The sequence below is a fragment of the Colossoma macropomum genome, unplaced genomic scaffold (assembly GCF_904425465.1).
Source record: "Colossoma macropomum unplaced genomic scaffold, Colossoma_macropomum, whole genome shotgun sequence".
Classification (NCBI taxonomy): Eukaryota; Metazoa; Chordata; class Actinopteri; order Characiformes; family Serrasalmidae; genus Colossoma; species Colossoma macropomum.
Window position 1 is genome coordinate 18,413,067 of NW_023494794.1, and position 20,783 is coordinate 18,433,849.

General features: G+C 38.6%; 1 protein-coding gene across 1 annotated transcript; it reads left to right on the forward strand.

Moving 5' to 3' along the window:
- Positions 1-4,305: 4,305 nt before the first annotated feature.
- arcn1a (archain 1a) lies at positions 4,306-20,290 on the forward strand. Its single transcript, XM_036580478.1, has 10 exons — positions 4,306-4,486; positions 7,606-7,869; positions 8,724-8,903; positions 10,571-10,770; positions 11,624-11,788; positions 12,984-13,149; positions 14,099-14,246; positions 14,344-14,452; positions 15,356-15,560; positions 18,399-20,290. Exons 1-10 carry the CDS (start codon positions 4,484-4,486, stop codon positions 18,486-18,488), a joined length of 1,530 nt encoding a protein of 509 aa, XP_036436371.1. The 5' UTR covers positions 4,306-4,483; the 3' UTR covers positions 18,489-20,290.
- The last annotated feature ends 493 nt before the right edge of the window (positions 20,291-20,783 follow it).

Sequence of the window (20,783 nt, forward strand, 5' to 3'; positions counted from 1 at the left end):
AAGAACAATTAATCACACCGGAACATTTAAAAGACAAAATTATCGTTTTTTTGGTCATTTTTGATGGAAGTGTAGATTTGTGACTATGCCGCCATGCACCATATATTAACCAATACCAAAAATGTTCCTCTCATCAAGTGAAATGCTCAGCTAGATCAGAGACCCTCACTAAAACCATCTGTCACTCGCAGATAGGAAAGAAGGAAAATGCCTCATGATTTCTGAGACAGGTCGAGAGATAAAATGGGATTTTAAGTTGCTTCCCCTTTTAAAATGCATTTTCCACAAATAGCTTTTTATATGATAAAAGGTCACAGACATTTTGATAGTTCACACCTACACCTATAACCAAAGAATGAGCATTTACATAACATTTAACACATTAAGGTACTTATGTTCATTCAGCTCACTGGCTGTTTAATGTTATTTTATCAGGTTGAAATAGGAATATTCTCATTCTAATTTTATGAGAGGTCTTCAGCCAGTAACACGGTCATAAAGGTTGCATAGACCACAGGTTCTGAACCTTTCCACTTCAAGGCCCACCTGTTTATCACTAGAAAGCATGAAGGCCTACAAGAAAACAAAACTCAATGTTTTCGCTTAAAATGTCATTTATGGGAAACTTTCAACACAGTGACATGGGGCCTACTCTTGCAATATGTGATATGTATCAGTGAACATGAAATATCGGCAGAATATTGGTGCAAGTGGACAACTGACAGGTCAGGTGTTTCTAGAGGCAAAGGGCAAAAAATTTAAAAAGCTGCCTTTGTGCACTGTTATTGCGGGGCTTGTAGTAATGCTATTAACTGTCTGAAAACATCTTACATTTCCTTTATATGGCTAAGTCAATTATTCTTTCACTTATTTTATGACAAAGTTTCATCACAGACCCACTACGGACCACTGCCCCCCTCAGTATAGGCTCATGGACCACCAAAGGGTGCTTAGTGGGCTTGTGGTCCTCGGCCCAGTGATTGAAAAACCCTTGTGTAGACGTCAAACACTTTGATTCAGTTTGACTCGGTTCGAAATGTTTATTGAAAAGAACCGGTTCAAACGAATCGATTCGTTCACGAGTCGGACATCGCTGCTTCCGTCTCCGGCCACCACAATGCAAGAGTGTGGAATTGGTATCAGTGTTTAAGGGCGTCCTGCTGGCGCTGCGCTGCGCATACTAATGGATTATATGGATTTTTGATATCATAAATTAATTTTTGAAACTGTTTAAATATTATTAGTACATCAAATTTAAATTTAAACATTTAAATGATTTAAAAATAAATTGTAACATTTAAAATGTCAAAATTTAGCCTTTATTTAAGTAACGTTATTGTGTAAGAAAACAGTTTTCACTTGTCAGAATTCATGTTTTTTTCCCCCTGTTCATTTTAATGGAAGAAAGATTTTATTTTCCTGGTAAATTTTATTTTGACATGTTAAATTTCAATTCTGTGGTTGGTATAGTGTAGTGGGTAACACCTCTGCCTTCTATGCCGTAGAGTGGGGTTCGATCCACACCTGGGCAGCACCAATACTTGAGCAAGACTCCTAACACTGCCTGTGTAAAATGATCAAATTGTAAGTCGCTCTGGATAAGAACGTCTGCCAAATGCCGTGAATGTAAATATTACATTTTGTACTTGAACAAAAATTGAAATTTAAACTATTGCATGTATAAATTTAGTTCTTACATGTTTAAAGAGAATTTATCTAGCAGTACTATCCATCCTTAATAAGTACAGATGTGTCGATGAGCCTACACCCTCCTACACGTACACAAGTCAAAGTTTTTTGTTATTTTAAGGGGAATCCTTGGGGTAAGTCTTTTTGATGCCCTCTTGGCCTAAAATAAAATGATAAAGCTAAAAAGTTACAGGTGTGACCGATGTTAATTAGCAAAATGTAACTGAATTCTTGTCTTCACACATTCACGCAGTAGTACAGTGAATTAGCTTCAGATACTTTCAGATACTGCAGTTTAGTTTTATTACCAGTATGGCTTGCCTAGTTAGTCCTTTAGAGCAGGGTTTCTCAACCAGTGGGCCTGAAGCATCCTGTAGTGGTCAGCCGGCCTGTACTTTGGGGAGACAGTAGTTCGTAATGGGCCAGTAGCATCACTTTGAGTCATAAAAAATTGGAAAAAACATTAACTTAATAATTAAGTATCAAAAAATCAAACATTTTCAATTCATAACCAACATACATACAAATAAAAACATTGCAGGAGTGAGCTAAATAAACATCATCACTTTGCGACAACACAGCAGCAGGCGCACGATGCAGACAGATGCCAGAGAAGGGCACTTTCACACCTTCCTTGTTTGGTGTGAACCCATCAGATTTTTTTTAGTTCGTTCCATTTTAGCATCTGTGAACACTCCACCCGTACTTAGGTGACTTAGTGACTGAATAGCTCTGGCAAAAAACGCCAGTCTCGGTCCACTTCTAAGTGAACCCTCTTCACTGCTGGTGGGAAATGCATCCAGTGATGAAATGAGGGAAATCATCAGTAGAGCTGGCTTTCTTCTCTGTCTAGGAGCATGTCGGGGCTGTACTGTCAGCATAATCTGCCTGTTTTAACATCTGACTCTTTACAGACTCTCATTTGCTTTTATATCATTTCTGCAGCACGAGCTGCTGTAAAATATAATAATAGTGAAGAGATGCGTTTGACTTTGGCTCATGGATGGGGACATATTTTTGGCCCTGAGTGGTTAAAATCAAACTGATGAACTATCTTAAAAAACAGATATTAAGGTTTATTATTATTGTTGATTATTAGGATGCTAATCTAAAAGCCCAGTGAGTGGAGTAAGATTTGGAAATTTCAAATGAATCACAAAAAGCCTCAAAACTAAAGATGCATCTCGAGACAGAACAAATACTCTTTTGGGAAAGCCAGTGGATTACTTTCAGCAAAAACATGGTAAACTGCAGCTCCAAATCACAGTCCAAATCTACCTAGCACCTTTTTTAATGTCACTGCACATATGTGTTTTTTAACTTATTATGCTTTTTAATATAACTGCAAATTGTGGTTTCTGTGATTGAACCAAAGTGGACCATCTGATCTTTTTCAGCCCATGATTCTAGTTTTCCTGTGGGCCACTATGCTTTGTAGTCATAAGCAGGTGGGCCTTGGGGTGGAAAAGGTTGAGAACCCTGGCTTTAGAGGACACTGCGCAAAGAGCTGCAAACTGGAAAAGTGGTGCAGCTTCATCCATGCCCAAAATAACTATTATATCCTTTTACACAGGTCAACACAGAATCCCATAAACATACATTTCGTTAATAATTTAAAAACGAATATGACACACATTGCTCCTAATGTCAGATATGCCAGCTCAAAGCTGCACCTAAAGCAGAAGACAAGACGTGTTCTGCCATGCTGGGGGCGGTTCCACTGAGTGGCTACTGTTCAGAAGACCTGTCACTCCAAATCAGTTGACCAATAGAGGGTGCAGGTGAACGCCCTCTTCTAAGACCCGCCCCCTGTTTAAAAAGTGCCATAAGTCAGAAGCAAAAGAAACATTTTTAAGAAGCAAAAAAGCGATTCAAGAAGCAAAAATGTATTAGCAAAATCAGTAAATAGAAAAAAAAGACTAATAAAGTTATATCGGAATAAGAGAAAATTAGTATTTTTATTTTATTCCATTGTTTATCTTTACTTTCTATTTATGCATCTGTAAATACTGTAAGATGATACTTCGCTCCTGTTCATTTTGCTCTTGTTTTGCTCTTTACTGTGCTGTGTACTACAGCAATAGAGGAATTTCCCTCTGGGATTAATAAAGTAATCTATTTGAAAAATTACGTTTTATTTAATTCTCACTGGTACTCAATGTTTTGCCCAGATAACTGCAGGAGAACAATACCCAGAAATTTCTCGAACATGCTACAATATCATCAGAACGAGTACATGAACAAAACTGCCTGCCAGAAATAGCGAGGAACAGTGTGAATTAAGTGAAAATTACAGCAGTGTTTTTCCCATATAGTGTATTCTGAATACATTAAGAAGACATACAGTACGTTACTTTTTTATGTATTGTAATGGAATACGTTACTGAATACATTCAGAGCAGTGTATTCAGTATTCAGCCATCATTACTCTTTCGAAGTATTTCGCCCAACCCTGTGAACAGCAAACATTTGAGACATTGCTTACTTTTCTGAGTTGTATCCGTGTACAGGCTCTCCTGTGCTCCCCCTTCAGGACGTGTCCTGCTTGCTTCCCATCTACAGCACTAACGCTGCTGATGCTGAATCCTCCACATGTGCTGCTGCCCTTTTACCCCGCTGACGGGGCTTTTCCGGTGGAGACGTGGCTCAGCGCTTCTGCCATATTGAAGCTGCAGACAGGCAAGCAGACCGCCGCGCACAAACTACCCCTTTATTCACCGCGACCCCGGTTTTATTACACAGGACAGCCGACGTCAGGAGCTTAGACACGAAAGAAGATAGCAGACGCTGAAAAATGGTGAGTCCGTCTCATTTTGTTGCTGAATGAACGGTTGAAAATCGAGCGACGGGTTTAGGTTTTTCAGTCAGACGCGATGCACATACGAAGCTAATAGCGAGCTAGCGGCTAAAAAATACGGACTTAAACCACTTTAAATTAGCATCCCGGTTAAACTGAATTAGGCCACTTTTATGGTGGTGTTGAAGCAAAATATGGAGCCCAGCCACTCAATATGACAGCTGTTTTTATCCTCTATTTAGGTTACAAGAGGACGAGCTGCTGTTGCAAACGTCAACATTGCTCATTAGCTTGCTGCGCTAAGCTAACTGTCCACATCAGTGTCAACTCAGTGTGCGACTGTAGGCCAGGGCTAGCGCGGGTTTGGTAGCTAACTAACAGTCTCAGGTAATCGTAGCTGGTATATTGTCGATAGACAGTTTAATTTTGCATTGAACGAGTGATGATAGCGTTGTATTATGTTGGTCGTTTGTTTTATTGTGCCAACTTTTGGTTTCTAGCATTCGGTGTCTGTAGGGAACTAACGTTAGCATTTGCACAGTCGGTTCACTGCAGACTTCTCTTCATTCTTCATTCATATAAAACAGCTGCCTTCCAGCTGGAGCTGGTGTCGTGTCATACATGAGGCAGTTTCACAAATCCAGATTAAGTCTACGCCTGGACTAAAACGCTCTTCTTCACTGCCACCTAATATTTAGTCCGAGATTAGGCTTAATCTACGCCTGGGAAACCAGTACTATCTATATGACAAGAAGTATTTAGACACTTCTTCAAATTATTAAATTCAGTTACCTCAAGGCTCACCCATTGCTGACAAAGTTTCACATAGCTTGTAAAATTTCCATAGAAAAGCATTGACCAATAGAATTAAACACGCTGGAGATGAGCCTAAGGTCATAATGCCCAATGCTAAGCCTCAGATAGAGGGGCGTAAAGCCCACCATCATTTTGCTGTGGAGCACTGAAACTGCGTTGTCTGGATTACAGTGGAGTGATGGAGCACCATCCAGTTCATTTGGGATGAGTTGAAGTGACATTTGTGATTCAGAGCTAATCATTTAACATCTTACTAATGCTTTCTTGGCTGAATGCAATCAGATCCTCACGGCAGTCTTCCAACATCTAGAGTAAAGCCTGTCCAGATGAGTAGAGGCTTTTACTGCAGGAAAGGAGGGACAGGAGCTGTATTAATAACCTTGATTTCTAAAGAAACCTTGGGTAAGCAGGTGTCTTCAGACTGTTGAACATATGGTGTATGTTGTAGTTGGATTCTTACTTGGAGGATTATGTAATTTACAGGATAGGATTGGGAACAAACATTAGCTTTTTCAAATCCAGTACTCTGTGTTCTGTAATATTAGATGGCCAGGTCACTTAATATGCAAGTTACTTTCACGTGCAACAATATTATGATCTGTTGTCTGCGTTCTAATAATCATTAGCATCTTTTACCAGAATTTGAGGTGTTATTTATTGCGGGTTCCAGCCAGATTATTTCTGGCCTTGGCAAAAAATTTTTACCTGAATCATTTGAAGTTGTAGGCTTTTTCCCTTTATGTTTAGTCTTGGGTTGGTCTTGCACGGACAGTAATGTTAGCTGAGACTGACTTTTGTAATTGGTGACGTTTCCTTTATTCATCGTCAAAGGACTGTTAGCTGCTTGTTGGAATGCACTTCTGTCTTCAAGAAGTGTGGAGTTAATGGCCCCTGAAAGGTAGTTTAGCTGGCTAAAGGGCAGAGGTCAGGATTTGCATTCTAGTTGTGTTACTGATTCTTGAAAGTTCAGCTGACTGTGTTCTCACTGGATTGAAAGAGGATGGCGCTTCCACTCTGCCTAACATCAGCCAACCAAAGTGTCAACGTGATCTTATAAAAAAGCTGAATAATTAGCACTTAGCTTGGAAAGATGTTATAGCAGCTTTCACATGCATCTGGAGAAGCTGTGTGTCTCAGTCATGGGCTGATAAATGTCTAAAAAAGGAGCACATAGTTGTATACATGGGTTTTCTCTTTTTGAGGAGTGGTCTAGTGTTACTTAGTATTTCCAAAGTCCCATATTGCAGTTGTATTACTACATATTACAGAGTGTAATCTATTGCAATATATTTAATACAGTATTTACAATAATCAGTAATAATGATAAAAATCAGCCTGCATTTCTTTGACCAAAGTGAGTTGTTTATTGGGTTATATGTATAACATAGTTCTCCAGAATGCTCATCTAGATTGATTAACATGCTTACAACACATAGTAAAATGATTTTTTAGTGTTCAGTTGCATATTTTAGCCTTCTGCATAGTCAGTATTGTAAAAGGCCAGTGTTGTAACAATTAACAAGTGATAAATTGAGCAGCTCTGTGTGTAATATTGTTTCTTAGTCTTTACATCCCCCAGTTGGTGCTCTGTTTGTACTGGAATCTATGACACATCGGCTGTAAGGATGCACCAGAATATTGGCCGCTGAAAATTTTTGTCTGAAAATGGAAAACAGTACCACTTTTGGTTTTTGGGCCAAAAATTGTGAACTTAAAAAAATGACATACAACAAAGTGACTTAATAATAATAAAAATAAAAAACAACTTTAAAAAACACTTTTAGTTTCTTTCACTTTCCTTTGCTGGTCAGTGTGGATGTGGTCAAACTATTTAAGCGGCAGCAGATAACCAGTGAAAATTTTAGTTGCATGGAACTATTTCAAGTTTCTATTAGGGGCATTCGTTTTAGCCCAGCATGTACTGAATTTGTTTTTCAGCCAAGAATAATTTTGGTGTATCAATAATCAGCTATACAGTTGAGCTGCATGTTAGGGCTGCTAACGTGAGGACATTTTTCCATTGCAGTGTCTGTTGTGATATATTTGAAACACTTAATGATGTCATTATAAATCACCTGCATTATCTTTACCGAAATTATTGCCTTCTTATGAATGAAAAATACCGCTGCATGCAGTAATTGAATGCTAATTTGCATGTTGTAATCCTCTGTGATGACATTAACATTAGTGAGGAGGCAGGTGTTCTGATATCGTTTAACAAATCATACATTCTGCAGTCCTGGAGTTTCCTAGTAGCATTGCTGCTGGATCAGATGTACTGACTGTTCTTATTGCATGTACAGGTGCTGTTGGCTGCAGCAGTATGCACCAAGGCGGGGAAGGCTCTGGTGTCACGGCAGTTTGTGGAGATGACACGGACGCGCGTGGAGGGCCTGCTGGCCGCCTTCCCTAAACTAATGAACACGGGGAAGCAGCACACGTTTGTGGAGACAGAGAGTGTGCGCTATGTCTACCAGCCTCTGGAGAAGCTCTACATGGTGCTGGTCACCACCAAGAACAGCAACATCCTGGAAGATCTGGAGACTCTGCGTCTCTTCTCACGCGTGGTAAGTATGAAGTATCAGATGGACACATGTAAACATGAATGCTTTGATATTAGGGGTGATGCTGAAGCTGGTGGTTCAGTCGCATTGATTTTAGTTAGAATTGATCATAGTAATTAGGGATGCATCGGTACCATTTTTCAGACTGAGAACAAGTACTCGTACATGTTTTTAGGTACTTGTCCTTACAAAATAACATACCTTACTTAGTAGTTGTTAATGTAAATGAGTGCCGCCTTATCAGTTAAATCATTAAAAAATTCATCTGATTTTTAAATAATATACATTAGCTAGCTGTGCTACATTAGTTACCTTAACTACAGTAACGTTGCAGTGGCGAAGAATCAGTTTTTGTAAATGGGTAGGACAATACGGTCTCCCTATGACTGTTAAAAAAACTTGACATGAGCATTGTTGTCAATGCATCCTTAATAATAATGATTAATAAAAGGCCCTCATTTTTTGGCCAAAATAGATAAAATTTTGTCTGTACTATTCTGTACATAGTTCCTCAGGTTGCTTTTGTGTGTTCAATGTATTTTAACAATTATTTTGAATTTTGAAGTCCAAGAGATGTCATGGTGCATTGAATCGTTTTGCATAGAGATGTAATGAAATCGCATTGTTGTAAGCTCCCTATTTGATATGTGCCGAGATACTACTGTGATGATGTAGTTATTAGATACTTATTAGATGAGCAACATCTCTGTGAATGTCGATGCTCTTTTGTGTCTTACTGTGGTTTGCATGCAGCTCTTCATGTGATCAAAATGATTTATGTTCATCTTTTGTAACATTGATCTAAATGATGAAGAATGTTTATTGCTATGAAACTGAGTGTTACGTTTATTGTGCAGATTCCCGAGTACTGTCGTGTGCTGGAGGAGAGTGAAATCTCGGAGCACTGCTTTGACCTCATCTTTGCCTTCGATGAGATCGTTGCCCTTGGTTACAGAGAGAACGTCAACCTGGCGCAGATCAGAACCTTCACAGAGATGGACTCGCATGAGGAGAAGGTGTTCCGTGCTGTCAGAGAGGTGAGAGAGCAGAGCGGGGAAAAAGTGGCACTTTGATATATGTAGCAGTGTGCAGTCTGCTGATTCTGCTTGGCTAAGCCCTTTGGCATAGCTGCAAAGAAAAGTGATCATTCAGACCTGCTGATCCACAGCAATGCAGATGCTGGGTAATTTGCCCTGCTTCATGTGCTTAATTAACATTTATTCATAGTTCAAATGAAATGTGGATTGAGGTGCGTCTTCACTCACTCCAGGAAATGTCGAGTACTGCATCGCTGAAAGCAAGAAATAGACCACTGCTTGGCAGTTATGTCTGCAGTTTATTCAAGAATCTAAACGAATTCAGCACATACTTGATTTGATTTGGTTCTCAATTAGGGCTGCAACTAACGATTATATGGATAATCAATTTTCATTGACATAGGATTCTTTAACAGGGTCCTTAAAAAGGCATATACAGTCTTAAAATACATATGGAAAATTAAAAAGTCTGAAAGTGTCTCATTTTTTCAAATAAATTTAAAGATGTCTGATTCTGGCATATCAACTAAAATAAGCCCTACGTGGTGTTTGAACTAACTGCCCTTCATGTAAACACCACAGAGAGAAAAAAAATGCATAAAATCCTTTAAAAAACATATTTTTCTCTTGCAAGTTGTAACTCATTGAAAACAAAATAGACATTTTTCTTTACCATTCAAAACCAAAAGAAAGGAGGTGTTACAGCAGTGTAAAATCTGTGAATTCACAACACTATATAATGGTTATTTCACACAAGTAGTCCTCGAAAAACATTACATATATAGTTTCAAGCTTACTAACATACACATATATTAAGTTTTATTGTATATTAAAGTAATTGGTAGCCCCATCAGGTCAATAAAACTAGGTCATAATAAATCATTAAGCCATAAACTTAAACATATAAGTCTAGAATGCTACATTGTGCACATACTGGAAATGAAGTGCTTTTACTGTAGTACTAACTGATAGCCTAGCAGATCTTGCCTAGACTATGCAGCTGTATTATCTGTGAAAACACAAAAACTAGATTGCGCAAAGGATCAGCTGATACTCCATATTAAAGGTCTCAGAATGGAGGGCAGGGGGAAAGGGGCAAATCATGACATCCTTAATTAAATTCTCAGATGATTCAGAACAAAACAGGTCATTTTATATATTAAACCAATTCAAAACCAGGCAAGATTTTGAGTTTGTAGAATTTGTGTGGTAGAAATAGTATTGTTCTTGCTACTTGCTATGTTGAGGTCTTATAAAAAGTATTAAAAAAGACATTGAATTTAATTTTAAAATTTGTACAGCCGCCTGTCAGTTGACTAATCGCACCATTAAAATTTTTTATACTTTCTCACAGAGCTTCTTTAATGAAACAATAGAAGCTATTCCAGTGGTTTGGTAGTGTAATACAATCTGGGAGAATGACTGAACGTGTTAAATGAACATTACAGAACATCATAATGTTTCTCTTTGTAAAAAATTATGCCTCAACTTTTTCCCATAATTGTTCATGACAGCTAATTGACTTTGCTGACTTTACGTTGCAGGTCTATACCTAATAACCTTATGATGAAACTATACATCATGTAGTATAGATGTTTTATTTGCAGAAGGAATCCATCATGGCTTAATTTCACCATTTAACTGTTTCTCTCTTCATGTCTCCTTAGACCCAGGAACGGGAGGCGAAGGCAGAGATGAGGCGGAAGGCGAAGGAGCTGCAGCAGGCGAGGAGGGATGCTGAGCGAGGAAAGAAGTCTCCTGGCTTTGGTGGCTTTGGTAGCAGCAGCAGTAGCAGCAGCAGCACAGCCATAATAACAGACACACTGATCGAGGCAGAGAAACCCAAACCTGCTCCAGCACCTGTCAGGTACCCCCGTGCAAGTGCTGTCATTTTCAAAATGCATGCTCACGCTTGCTTATTTAACCAATACATATTAGGTATAGTGGAATTTTTAAAAAATCTGCATTTATTATTATAGTGTTTGAGATTCATTCAGAGTGGATTGATGTGAAATGTGCCATTCTAGAGAAACTTGCCAACTCAGGTTTTTTGTAGTGGTGATAGGAACCAGGCATCACACATCACACATCTTTGAGTTTTATATATAATGTTGATAATGTTAAAATAGTGGTAATTTGCTTACAATGTCCTACATGCATGTCTCTGCCATGAATGGACTTAAAATCATGCATTTTAGGCCAAAAACCTGAAAACTATCATAAAAGTGTTTCAGGCATCAGGCAGCATATTCATAACAGTTTCATATAATAACTTTCTGTGAAGGAGCTTTCACAGCCATAAACCTCTTTAGCCATCCATTGCTATCAACACTGCTAAAAGAAAGTTCTTAAGGATGGAGCACTTTCTGTAAAACCACTCTGAATGACGTTGTTTACATCTTAAACATTAAATTATTCAGAAATTTAAAAAAATAAAATCAGTGGAGTTCCCCTTTTACTAACAGATTGTAGTGCCAGGCTAAGCTAACAGTATTTTGGCCAAACTAATTTTGTATCCACACAGCTACACAACTACTTTATAAGAAATGGCACACTTATGTTGTAGATTTTAATGGTAGAATTAGCCTTCTACTTAAAACCAGACACAACAGCCTTGAGTACAGCTACAATTTTGGTAGAGCCTTAGATATGTTTTTCATAGACTATAATGCAGATGCTTTCACTGTGCTAAGTCTTTCACTGTCCACGTTCTCCCACAGGCCTAGCGGTTCTAGCAAAGCCCTCAAACTGGGGGCTAGGGGGAAGGAGGTGGACGACTTTGTGGACAAGCTGAAGTCCGAGGGCGAGAACATTATCCTACCAAATACTGGCAAAAGACCCTCTGAGGCCTCTAAATCTCTGCCTGCCCCTGTTAACACAGAAAGGTACGTCACAGCTGTCAGCAGGGAGGCCAGTTGCTTACGGCTGCTTGCATTGTGATTGTGAACCATACGGAATTCATTATTGCTATACTATTGACTTGTAACTGCATAATTACATAATTTTACTACATAATAATTACGCAATATAGTAATTTACCTTTGATTTACTTTCTCTATCGACAGGATCAGGTCTGCATTTCTAATTTTTTTTTTCTTTTTGATGCCAAAGAAAGACGGAAAGCATTTAAAAATTCGGTTATCTCTCTTCGAAATTAGACTGTGTAGACAGAAATAACTTCTCATCAAATTCAAATAACAATTTGAACATTTCCCTTTATACCCATTCATGTTACTGACCTGTGGCCAATTAACCCAGTTTGTTCCCAGTTTGTTCTTCTGTTTTTTTTTGGGCATTTAAAAAAAAAAACAACAGTAAAATGAGTTGTATACTAATTTCAGTTAATTAGAGGATTGCATTCTATATTTGTTTACATTTTGCACAGCATCCTAACTTAAGGAAAATCCTAAGGAAAAAGAGGTTATAGATTCACATAAAACCTGCACCTTCTCTATGAAGTACTTTTAGACAGAAGGTGAAATTAAAAACTAAATTAGAACCATGTAAAACCTGCACCTTCCCAAGGAAGTACTTACAGAAAGAAGGTGAAATTGAATAACTTGCTGGTTTGTAGAGGTTGTCCATGTGACGTTTAGAAACAAGCTAGACAGGATGCACCCACCCAGTATAGTTAGAGAGGTATTCTTTTGTTTGCAGAGGGATATTCTGTTGTTTGATTATGCTGAAGTATGACTAATGCTTTGGTTGAATGATATTGTGCAGGAGTATTCCTCATCATAGCCTTAGTGATGTCTGTAAAATTCAAATTAACTTGTAACCCTCCACATTGTCTGCTCAAGACTGCATTCTGAGACATATGGTTTGACATGGGTCAACTTCCATGTATAAAAACATGTTGTTCAACATTGCAGACCTTTTAAGGTGCCGTAGAATTCCAGTTTAGACTATTTGTTGGGTATGGCTGCAATAAATACAAAAACAGTTTTTTCTTTTGGGCCTCCCTTTAGCAATCCACCTCAGTTTAGTAGTGATGATTGAATGTTGATCAAAAATGATAAAATCCTATTAGTGTAGTGTCTTAGCAGTGTTTATTTGACTACTGCCCTCTGCTGGTTGCAGTGTGCATCTGCGAGTGGAGGAGAAGATCACGCTCACATGTGGCCGTGACGGAGGACTGCAGAACTTGGAGGTGCTGGGCATGATCACACTCCGGGTGTCTGACGAGAAAAACGGGCGAATCCGACTGCTCATCAACAACAATGACAAGAGGGGCGTCCAGCTGCAGGTGGGCTTTGTCTTACATTTATCTGAACCTGACGTGACCCAACAATTCATTTTCTGGTTCAAACATAATTTCTTAATAAAGGGTCAGTTTTACAATTCACGTGGCAGGTCTTACAACCCGTCTCCCACCTTTATCAGATTTTGGCTTTTACCCCTGCTATCCCTATGTTTTATTTCTCTCTGTTTTGAACTACTTGAACAGTCTTTAATCTGGCACTCTTGAGTCTCTCATTGTTGACTGCAAGATCCGTAAGGTCAGCATGACAATAAATGTTTTATATAAGTATTTGGACCTCTGATTTTGAGAGTTCAGACCAGTTGGTCATTATTCACAACATCTTTCACTGAACCGTTTAAAGGTTTGGAGACAGCTTGGATTTAAGTTTGGATTTAATATCATAGACTATTCCCAGAAGGTATTTTTAGATGTTTTAATTCGTATTTTAACAATTCTGTGAGTACTTTGATCAGTAATATTCTGTAATTATATTTTGACCCTTTTACTTTATACATATTAATTTAACTCTGAAAATATTTTTTCAAATGTATAAATAAAAAATACAAATTTAATTCAATAAATATTTACTAAGAAATCTAAATAAATAAACGGTGCAATATAATGATAACAGTAATCACAATGTAGCAATAATGCAGTAACAACAATAACAGTGATCAAAGCAACAATAAGAATATATATTTTTCCTTTTAGTCATGAAGGTGGAACATGTCTTGAGCCTTTCTTATTCTTAAAGCATATTTAAGTTTTTAAGGTGATATTACAAAGAGTATTTAAAAATGAAAATGATCAATAGCTGCAGGCCTAACTTACAGTATATGGTTAGATGTGAATGCTTGCTTCAGGGCAATAATGACCTGTAATGGAACTCTGGTCTACATCAGTTTTCCCTGGCTTGCAAGATCCCTTGAGAAACTGAAATTCTGTCCTACAGACCCATCCCAATGTGGACAAGAAGCTGTTCACAGCAGAGTCATTAATTGGTCTAAAGAACCCAGACAAGTCCTTCCCCCTGAACAATGACGTGGGAGTGCTGAAGTGGAGACTACAGACCACAGACGAGTCCCTTATACCGCTAACAAGTTAGTGTTATTGTTCACCAACTCAACAGTTTTATGTTTGTAGTGTTGTACTGATGACTCAATTAATGTTTTTTTTTCCTGCTCTGTTTTCCTGCAGTAAACTGCTGGCCCTCAGAAAGTGGATCAGGCTGTGATGTTAACATAGAGTACGAGCTGCAGGAAGAATCCCTGGAACTCAATGATGTTGTTATCTCAATCCCCATACCGTACGTCTGTTTAATATTACTGATGGGAGAATTTGGTTCATGCTTTGTATAACGAGCTGTATAAATTATTATTCAAGCAAGAATGCATGCAAAGTATTAACATCTGCTCCTGCCAGTTCATTTTACTGTGATAGGATGCACCCAGATGCCTAGTTTTCATTGACAGCCCTTTTCATTAAAGACTGCAAATTAGTGTTGGACATTCTGTCTTTTTTCGGTGAGTCAGATCAGTTTGTTCAGCTCACCAGTATAAGCTGGCCTTTTCAGCTCCCAAACAACTTTGCTTTTAGGAGCGTTTGGCAGTTTTTTTCCCATTTTTAGCCAAGTTAGCAATGGTATCTATCATTTAATGTTCAGTAAAGCCCTAACTTGCTTTCTGATTAATAAAAAGATTAACATTATATTTGTTTAAAAACTACTTACATAAATCTAAACCTATTAAGAGATTACAGTGAGAATTAAGCAAAAAAAACATCTCACCATTCTTGCTAGATTTGGACGTAACTGAATAAGATGCAGTAAATTTGCTCTGCATGTGATGGACTGTGTATTAAGCGATTAGAGACACAATGCAAATGCTAGTGAACCGTTCAGGGGAAATTATTGCCAAAATCCGAGAAAGGCAAATCCATCAACAAACAAAGGCAGACTGAGAACTAAAGTAAAAAATCGTAAGAACTAACAAGGCACATAAGGACACACAAACAACACATCAGTGCTGGAGCATGGGTGGTATGGTGTGTGCTTGCAGTATTTATTTTTTAGCCACAAAAGCCTGGAGGATTCCTAGTTCATCTTCAGTAACACTGACCATATCAAATTCTTGATATAAATTTTATATATTTGATATAAATTTGTTTTGTAATTTGCTAATGCATATTTGCTATTTATGGCTCATTACAGGTCAGGGGTGGGTGCTCCTGTAATTGGTGACCTGGATGGAGAGTATCGTCACGACAGCAGACGGAATGTTCTGGAGTGGTGTCTGCCTGTGGTGGACGTGAAGAATAAGACTGGCAGTCTAGAGTTTAGCATAGCTGGCCAGCCGAACGATTTCTTCCCTGTCAATGTCTCCTTCGTCTCCAAGGGCAACTACTGTGACATTCAGGTACAGAGGCAAATAAATAAAAGTATATTATCAATGCCACAAGAAAATCTTCCAAATGGTGTCTTTGGAGAAGAATGAAAACAATTCTTAATTTAATGTAAATTATTATGATATTTCATTCCAGGTAATTTTGGACCATTTTTGGATTTTTTTCTTGTCAAATTGTCATGAATGTTCACACCATGCAACAAAAGAGATTTGCCTGTGGCAGTAAACGATATACAACATCTACCTCATGTAGTTGAATAAAAGAATGACTTTGTTCATGGACTTTGGTTTAGTATGCTCCCAGACGAATCCACACATTGAGATTATAAATAGAGATTTGTTTTTCTTAAGAACACAACACTGATTTAATTATGGTCTGTCCCTGCATGATCAGTAGGGTTGTTAGAGTAATGGTTTCACGGTAAGTCACAGTTTACAATTAGACAGTTACCTCACCATTTAACTTTGCCAAAATACAAATTAAAATCCATTTCTGTCTGTTTATGAATTATAGTTCCTTAAATGAGTGGTTCTCAGCCTGTTATTGGCGCAATCCCTCCTTCTCGATTTTCCCCTGAAACTCGCTCCAGCAGCTTTCTTCACGTTTTGGTGTGTGCTAGGGACATGAACTTCATAGTGCTGGGAGATTGGCTTTGCAGTCCATGTCTTTTGTAAACGCATGTTGCGTTGCTAGTTAGTAATCTTACACACGCTGGCTCCCAAACATACAGAAAACATGGAATTATCGGCCATAAATACCCCAAACAGCGGCTATGCAAGGTCTTTCTCAACTTTGCTCTCTCCTTATTATTAGGTAGCTAATAATCACATAATGTTGATGTACATGAAGTTAGCAGATTTTTCCGGCTGTTGGCTTAGACCTGCATGTTGCCAGCCAGCAACATCAGTGAGAGAATTTTTTTTTATTTTTATTCCTTTAAATACTTTTTCACTTTGACTTAGGCCCTCTTGATTTATAATGACAGAAAAAAAAATATTGAGCTGGGAGTAGGGCTGGGCGATAAAACGATATCGATAATTATCGCGATGCAACTTTTCCTCGATAGAGCGATGCGACATGTTCGATAAATGTTCGATATAATACTCCATTCTTACACTTCCTAGCGAAAGCCCTGGTGGCGTTTTATACTGCAAGGAAAGTGACACTATTTTGTTGTCACCAGGAGAGGGTGTACTTCTGAGTTTTTCGACATGATTAGACAGGGAGGGGGCCACGAGTAAGATGGGTCTTTAGCAACGGCTGAAACGCTGAGTTATACATTCCCTGTTTGAGTGGAGCGACAGGCGATCTGTTCTCCTGTGACCGAGTGTGAGTGACGAGGTCAGTGGTGTAACTGTACTGTCCTACAGTGAACTCACCTCTTTACTAACATCCTAACCAGCTTTAGCAGCGTTAAATCACGTCTGCTCATCACAACTATAGCGCTGTTACAGCGCTTAAAAAGTCATATTTTAGTATTGGTGCATTCCCAAGCAACGAAAGTGAAAGAAAGAAGTGAGTTCATGTCAGTTACAGCCCTGATTTAAACAAAAGTAAACTGAGGACGCTGTGAGGCATTGGAGAGTGGGAGAGCGCTATCTTTCCGGGCTAGCTGTTTTTAGCAGCCGGCTAACTTGAAGCAGCACTTCGTCACTCACACAGCACGGAGAATTGATGATACTGTAGATCAAATGAGACACAAAAGCACCGCTTTCAGTTTAAACGTTGCTAAAAAGAGGACTCCGTTTGTCTGGTGTTAGATATTTTGCGGTTCACCCCTCAAACTACTACGATAGATACGAGAAATCCAGTCGTCGCTAGCTGGTGTCTGAATACTGTGATGTCATTTGTAACGGGGTAGCCGAGCGCTCGCCACCATCTAAAAATAATCTGTTTTCTTTCTTAAATTATGACTATACAAAATAGCCATGCTTTTCCAGCTGGTAAAAACAGCTCACCAGACACTCTCTCCCACTCTCCCATGACAGACTTGTGAAATGTTCCACTGTTTAGCGAGTGTTTGTCATGTTCTGATCATAAAGGATAGCTTAAAACAGCAATTAACCACCCAGGAGCAAAATTCAGCCTTCAAACTTGAAAGAAATAATGATTTGACATTTATCGCTGCATGTATCGATATCGAACGATATGAATTTTGTTTATCGTGATAACATTTTTGGCCATATCGCCCAGCTCTAGCTGGGAGATGTAATGGAATCATATATTTATGTCTCTATCTATAATTATCTGTGTATGTTTTTAGACCTAGCTAACATCAGCTAGAATAGTTAGCCTAGTTAGCCACGCTATCTCTGTTTTCTTAGCCATGTCCTTAACAGTGAGACCTTGGCAATGCGCTGAAGTTCAGGCTCTCGTGTTTCAGAGTAACATAAAGGGATAACATAACATGCGTGAAAATATGAGCAAAACGGTCACATTTCGCTGCACATTCCTACTACAAATGATTTCTAATACTATAAATGTACTAAAGATGAAAACTTTTGTTTCCTTTTGGGTATCCTCGTTTCATATGCAGGGGTTTTGCGCTTGAAGCCTTCAACCCACAGAAATATAAAAAAAATGTCTTGTTTAAAGGTTAAAGAAGTAGTTCAAGCTTTTATTGTTTAAGGAAAATACCAATGTAATATGCTGAAATGAATGCATAAGTGACTGGTAACGTTCGTGTTTCATAATTGTTTTCCTTTTATCTTCACCTCCTGCTTAGTACTGCTACGCTGTGAAACCGTGATATTTTTGACCCCTATCTATCATCAGTAATGAGGCACTGTTAATTCATTTATACTTCGGTCATTTTTTAATATCGCTCTGTCTTTCCTTGCCCCTTCTAGGTCACTAAAGTGTCTCAGGTGGACGGGAGCAGTCCGGTACGGTTCTCCACAGAAACATCATTTGTTGTCGACAAGTACGAGATCCTATAAAAAGAAGAACCTTTGCCAATGAAAAGCCCAAAAGCAACTTCAAAGAAAACCAATTCAGTAGACTTGAATACATGAATACAAACACAGTACAGGCTAGAGTGAGAGAGAGAGGGCATGAAGAGGTTGTTGAGAACCTTTTCGCCTTCAGCAGTACTTAAACAGGACTTGAACCTTTCTTCTTTCTCCTCCAAAAGAAAAATGACCCTTTTCACCGTGGCTGGCAGTGTTGGCTGTATTTGTATCTTTGTACAAAAGTGAATCATTCTATAAAGGGATTGACTTATTGAGATGAGGAAAAGGAACGCCGCAGCCAAACCGATGATGCGTTTTAACTGGAGGCGCCAAACCATGAAGGGGGACTGTACCATTCTTGAGAAGAATAATTTATATGAATCCACCTTTTGTTTAATCAGTTGTATAGATGATGGAGTTTTATTGATGGTTGATCTAATTTAGCATTAAGGGTAAAGTTAATTGGGTAGGGTGATGTTTTTTTTTTTCTGATCTCACGTGTACTGGGGTACTGCTCTGAATTCTCTTCTAAGACATGCTTGTCTTTTCCTGCTAATGGTCCTTGACTGGATGATCCGCCGTTGATCTGTTCCACGGTCTGTTCATGCTTGCGTTGGCAGGACCATGTGTTATCAGATGGACCTCATTGTTTTGTCTAGGTCTGATGGCAAGGCTCTTTTTTCATGTATCTTATGTCTGGATTTTTTTTTTATACATCTATCTTTCATCTGCTGTGAAGTGGTCTTGCTTGTATGTGTCTGTTTCCTGTCTGTTTTGTCTACATTATCTTTTTTTGTTTTGTTTTTTTATTAGTGTCTTGTTAGCATGTTGGACTCGGCGTTTTCGGGTCCCTTTTTGAAGTCACTGTAAAGGTTTCAACCCGTTTGTAATACCAGTGAATGTGCATTTGGGCTTCTTCTTTTCTTCTGTGTTAGGGAAATTCATTTACAAACTATAATCTGTCTTTTGCGCCAGCAAGTGGTGATAAATCCACAACCACTCAGCTTTGTGTGCTGGTGCTGTTGTAGAGAGTGCAATACACACATTGCTGTTTTGAAAACACCTGGGGCTACTTTTATCTGTAATTCAGAGAGCCGACAGCTTTGCTGCCTGTAGTTTTGGTGATTGTGTACTCAGCTGTGGTGTAACGTGTTAGTTCTGACATGTTAGAAGGACCTGGAAGAACCACCTGAAATCCGGCTCACGTAGATCTTATTTGTTGCATTTATTAAAAGACAAATGTGTTTGTCCATTCCAGAATATCAGAAGTGCTAGCATCCACTGACTTAGCTTAAGGTAAAGTTGATTGCGAGCACTGTGGAAAATGTTTTAGTAGTTTCAGTTTTACCTGCTGTTGCTAGCAGCTGACTCCCAGTGCAGGCCCTACGCCAGTCTTGCCTCTTGGTTGCTTATAACTGTGGTTGGGATTGGCGTAATGCATAACTTACCTCAGATCAGGCCTGCTTAGCCCTGGGCCTCTTTCTCAGTCTCGAGCTCTTATGCTTGTGCAGAAGAAACACAGAAGATTGCCCCCCCATCTCTTTCTCTGTACACTTATGCCTTGAGTCTCTCCATAGCTTGACGAGGGAAAAAGAAAAAAAGAGATACTAAATGTTTGAGTTTTCGTTTTTTTTGTTATGTCTGTTTTGTTGGAATCATATTGCTGGTGGAAAATGGAAAGATAGATCAGAATTTCTGTTTTTGTAACCCTGTAAAATAATGAATAGGGTCATGGTGAATAACATTCCAGTGTAAACTTATTAAAGAAATTATTAAAGTGTATAAAAAGACCCGATTTAAAAAGATCTCTTTACTCTGATGGGTTCTCTTAGGAAGAACAAGCAGTCGTTATTCTGATGAGATTTACTATTTTTTTAATGAAATTTTATACATTTTTGTTTGTTAAAATTAGTCTATGACTCAAGTCTCATTTCTCTGTCCAGTTCTTTAGAATTTCACTGTAACACTTTCTAGTGTCAGCCACCCCCAACTTTACCTAATCTATATTTATTTCATGTTTCTAGCACAGCTGGCTTGACTCACTGTGAAGCTCCCTCTGATTGAGCCCACCAAACAAATCACTTGTGCAGCGTTTCCTGCCGTAAAATCCATCTCTAAAGAGATTTTACGGACGAGAAAGGGGGCTTGCGATAGCTAGAGTACAGATTTTTATCTGTTTTTTCCTCATTGTAATATGTCCACAGGGTGGGGAGATGAGAACGAGAGGAGAGTGTGGGCATGTAGTTGATCAAAGTGAGAGATTAATGTTGTGTATGTGTGTGA

Excerpts from the sequence above, each read along its gene's own strand:
- arcn1a (XM_036580478.1), top strand. Across the intron at positions 7,870-8,723 it reads TGCGTCTCTTCTCACGCGTG|ATTCCCGAGTACTGTCGTGT; the intron begins GTAAGTATGAAG and ends TTTATTGTGCAG. Across the intron at positions 14,247-14,343 it reads GTCCCTTATACCGCTAACAA|TAAACTGCTGGCCCTCAGAA; the intron begins GTTAGTGTTATT and ends GTTTTCCTGCAG.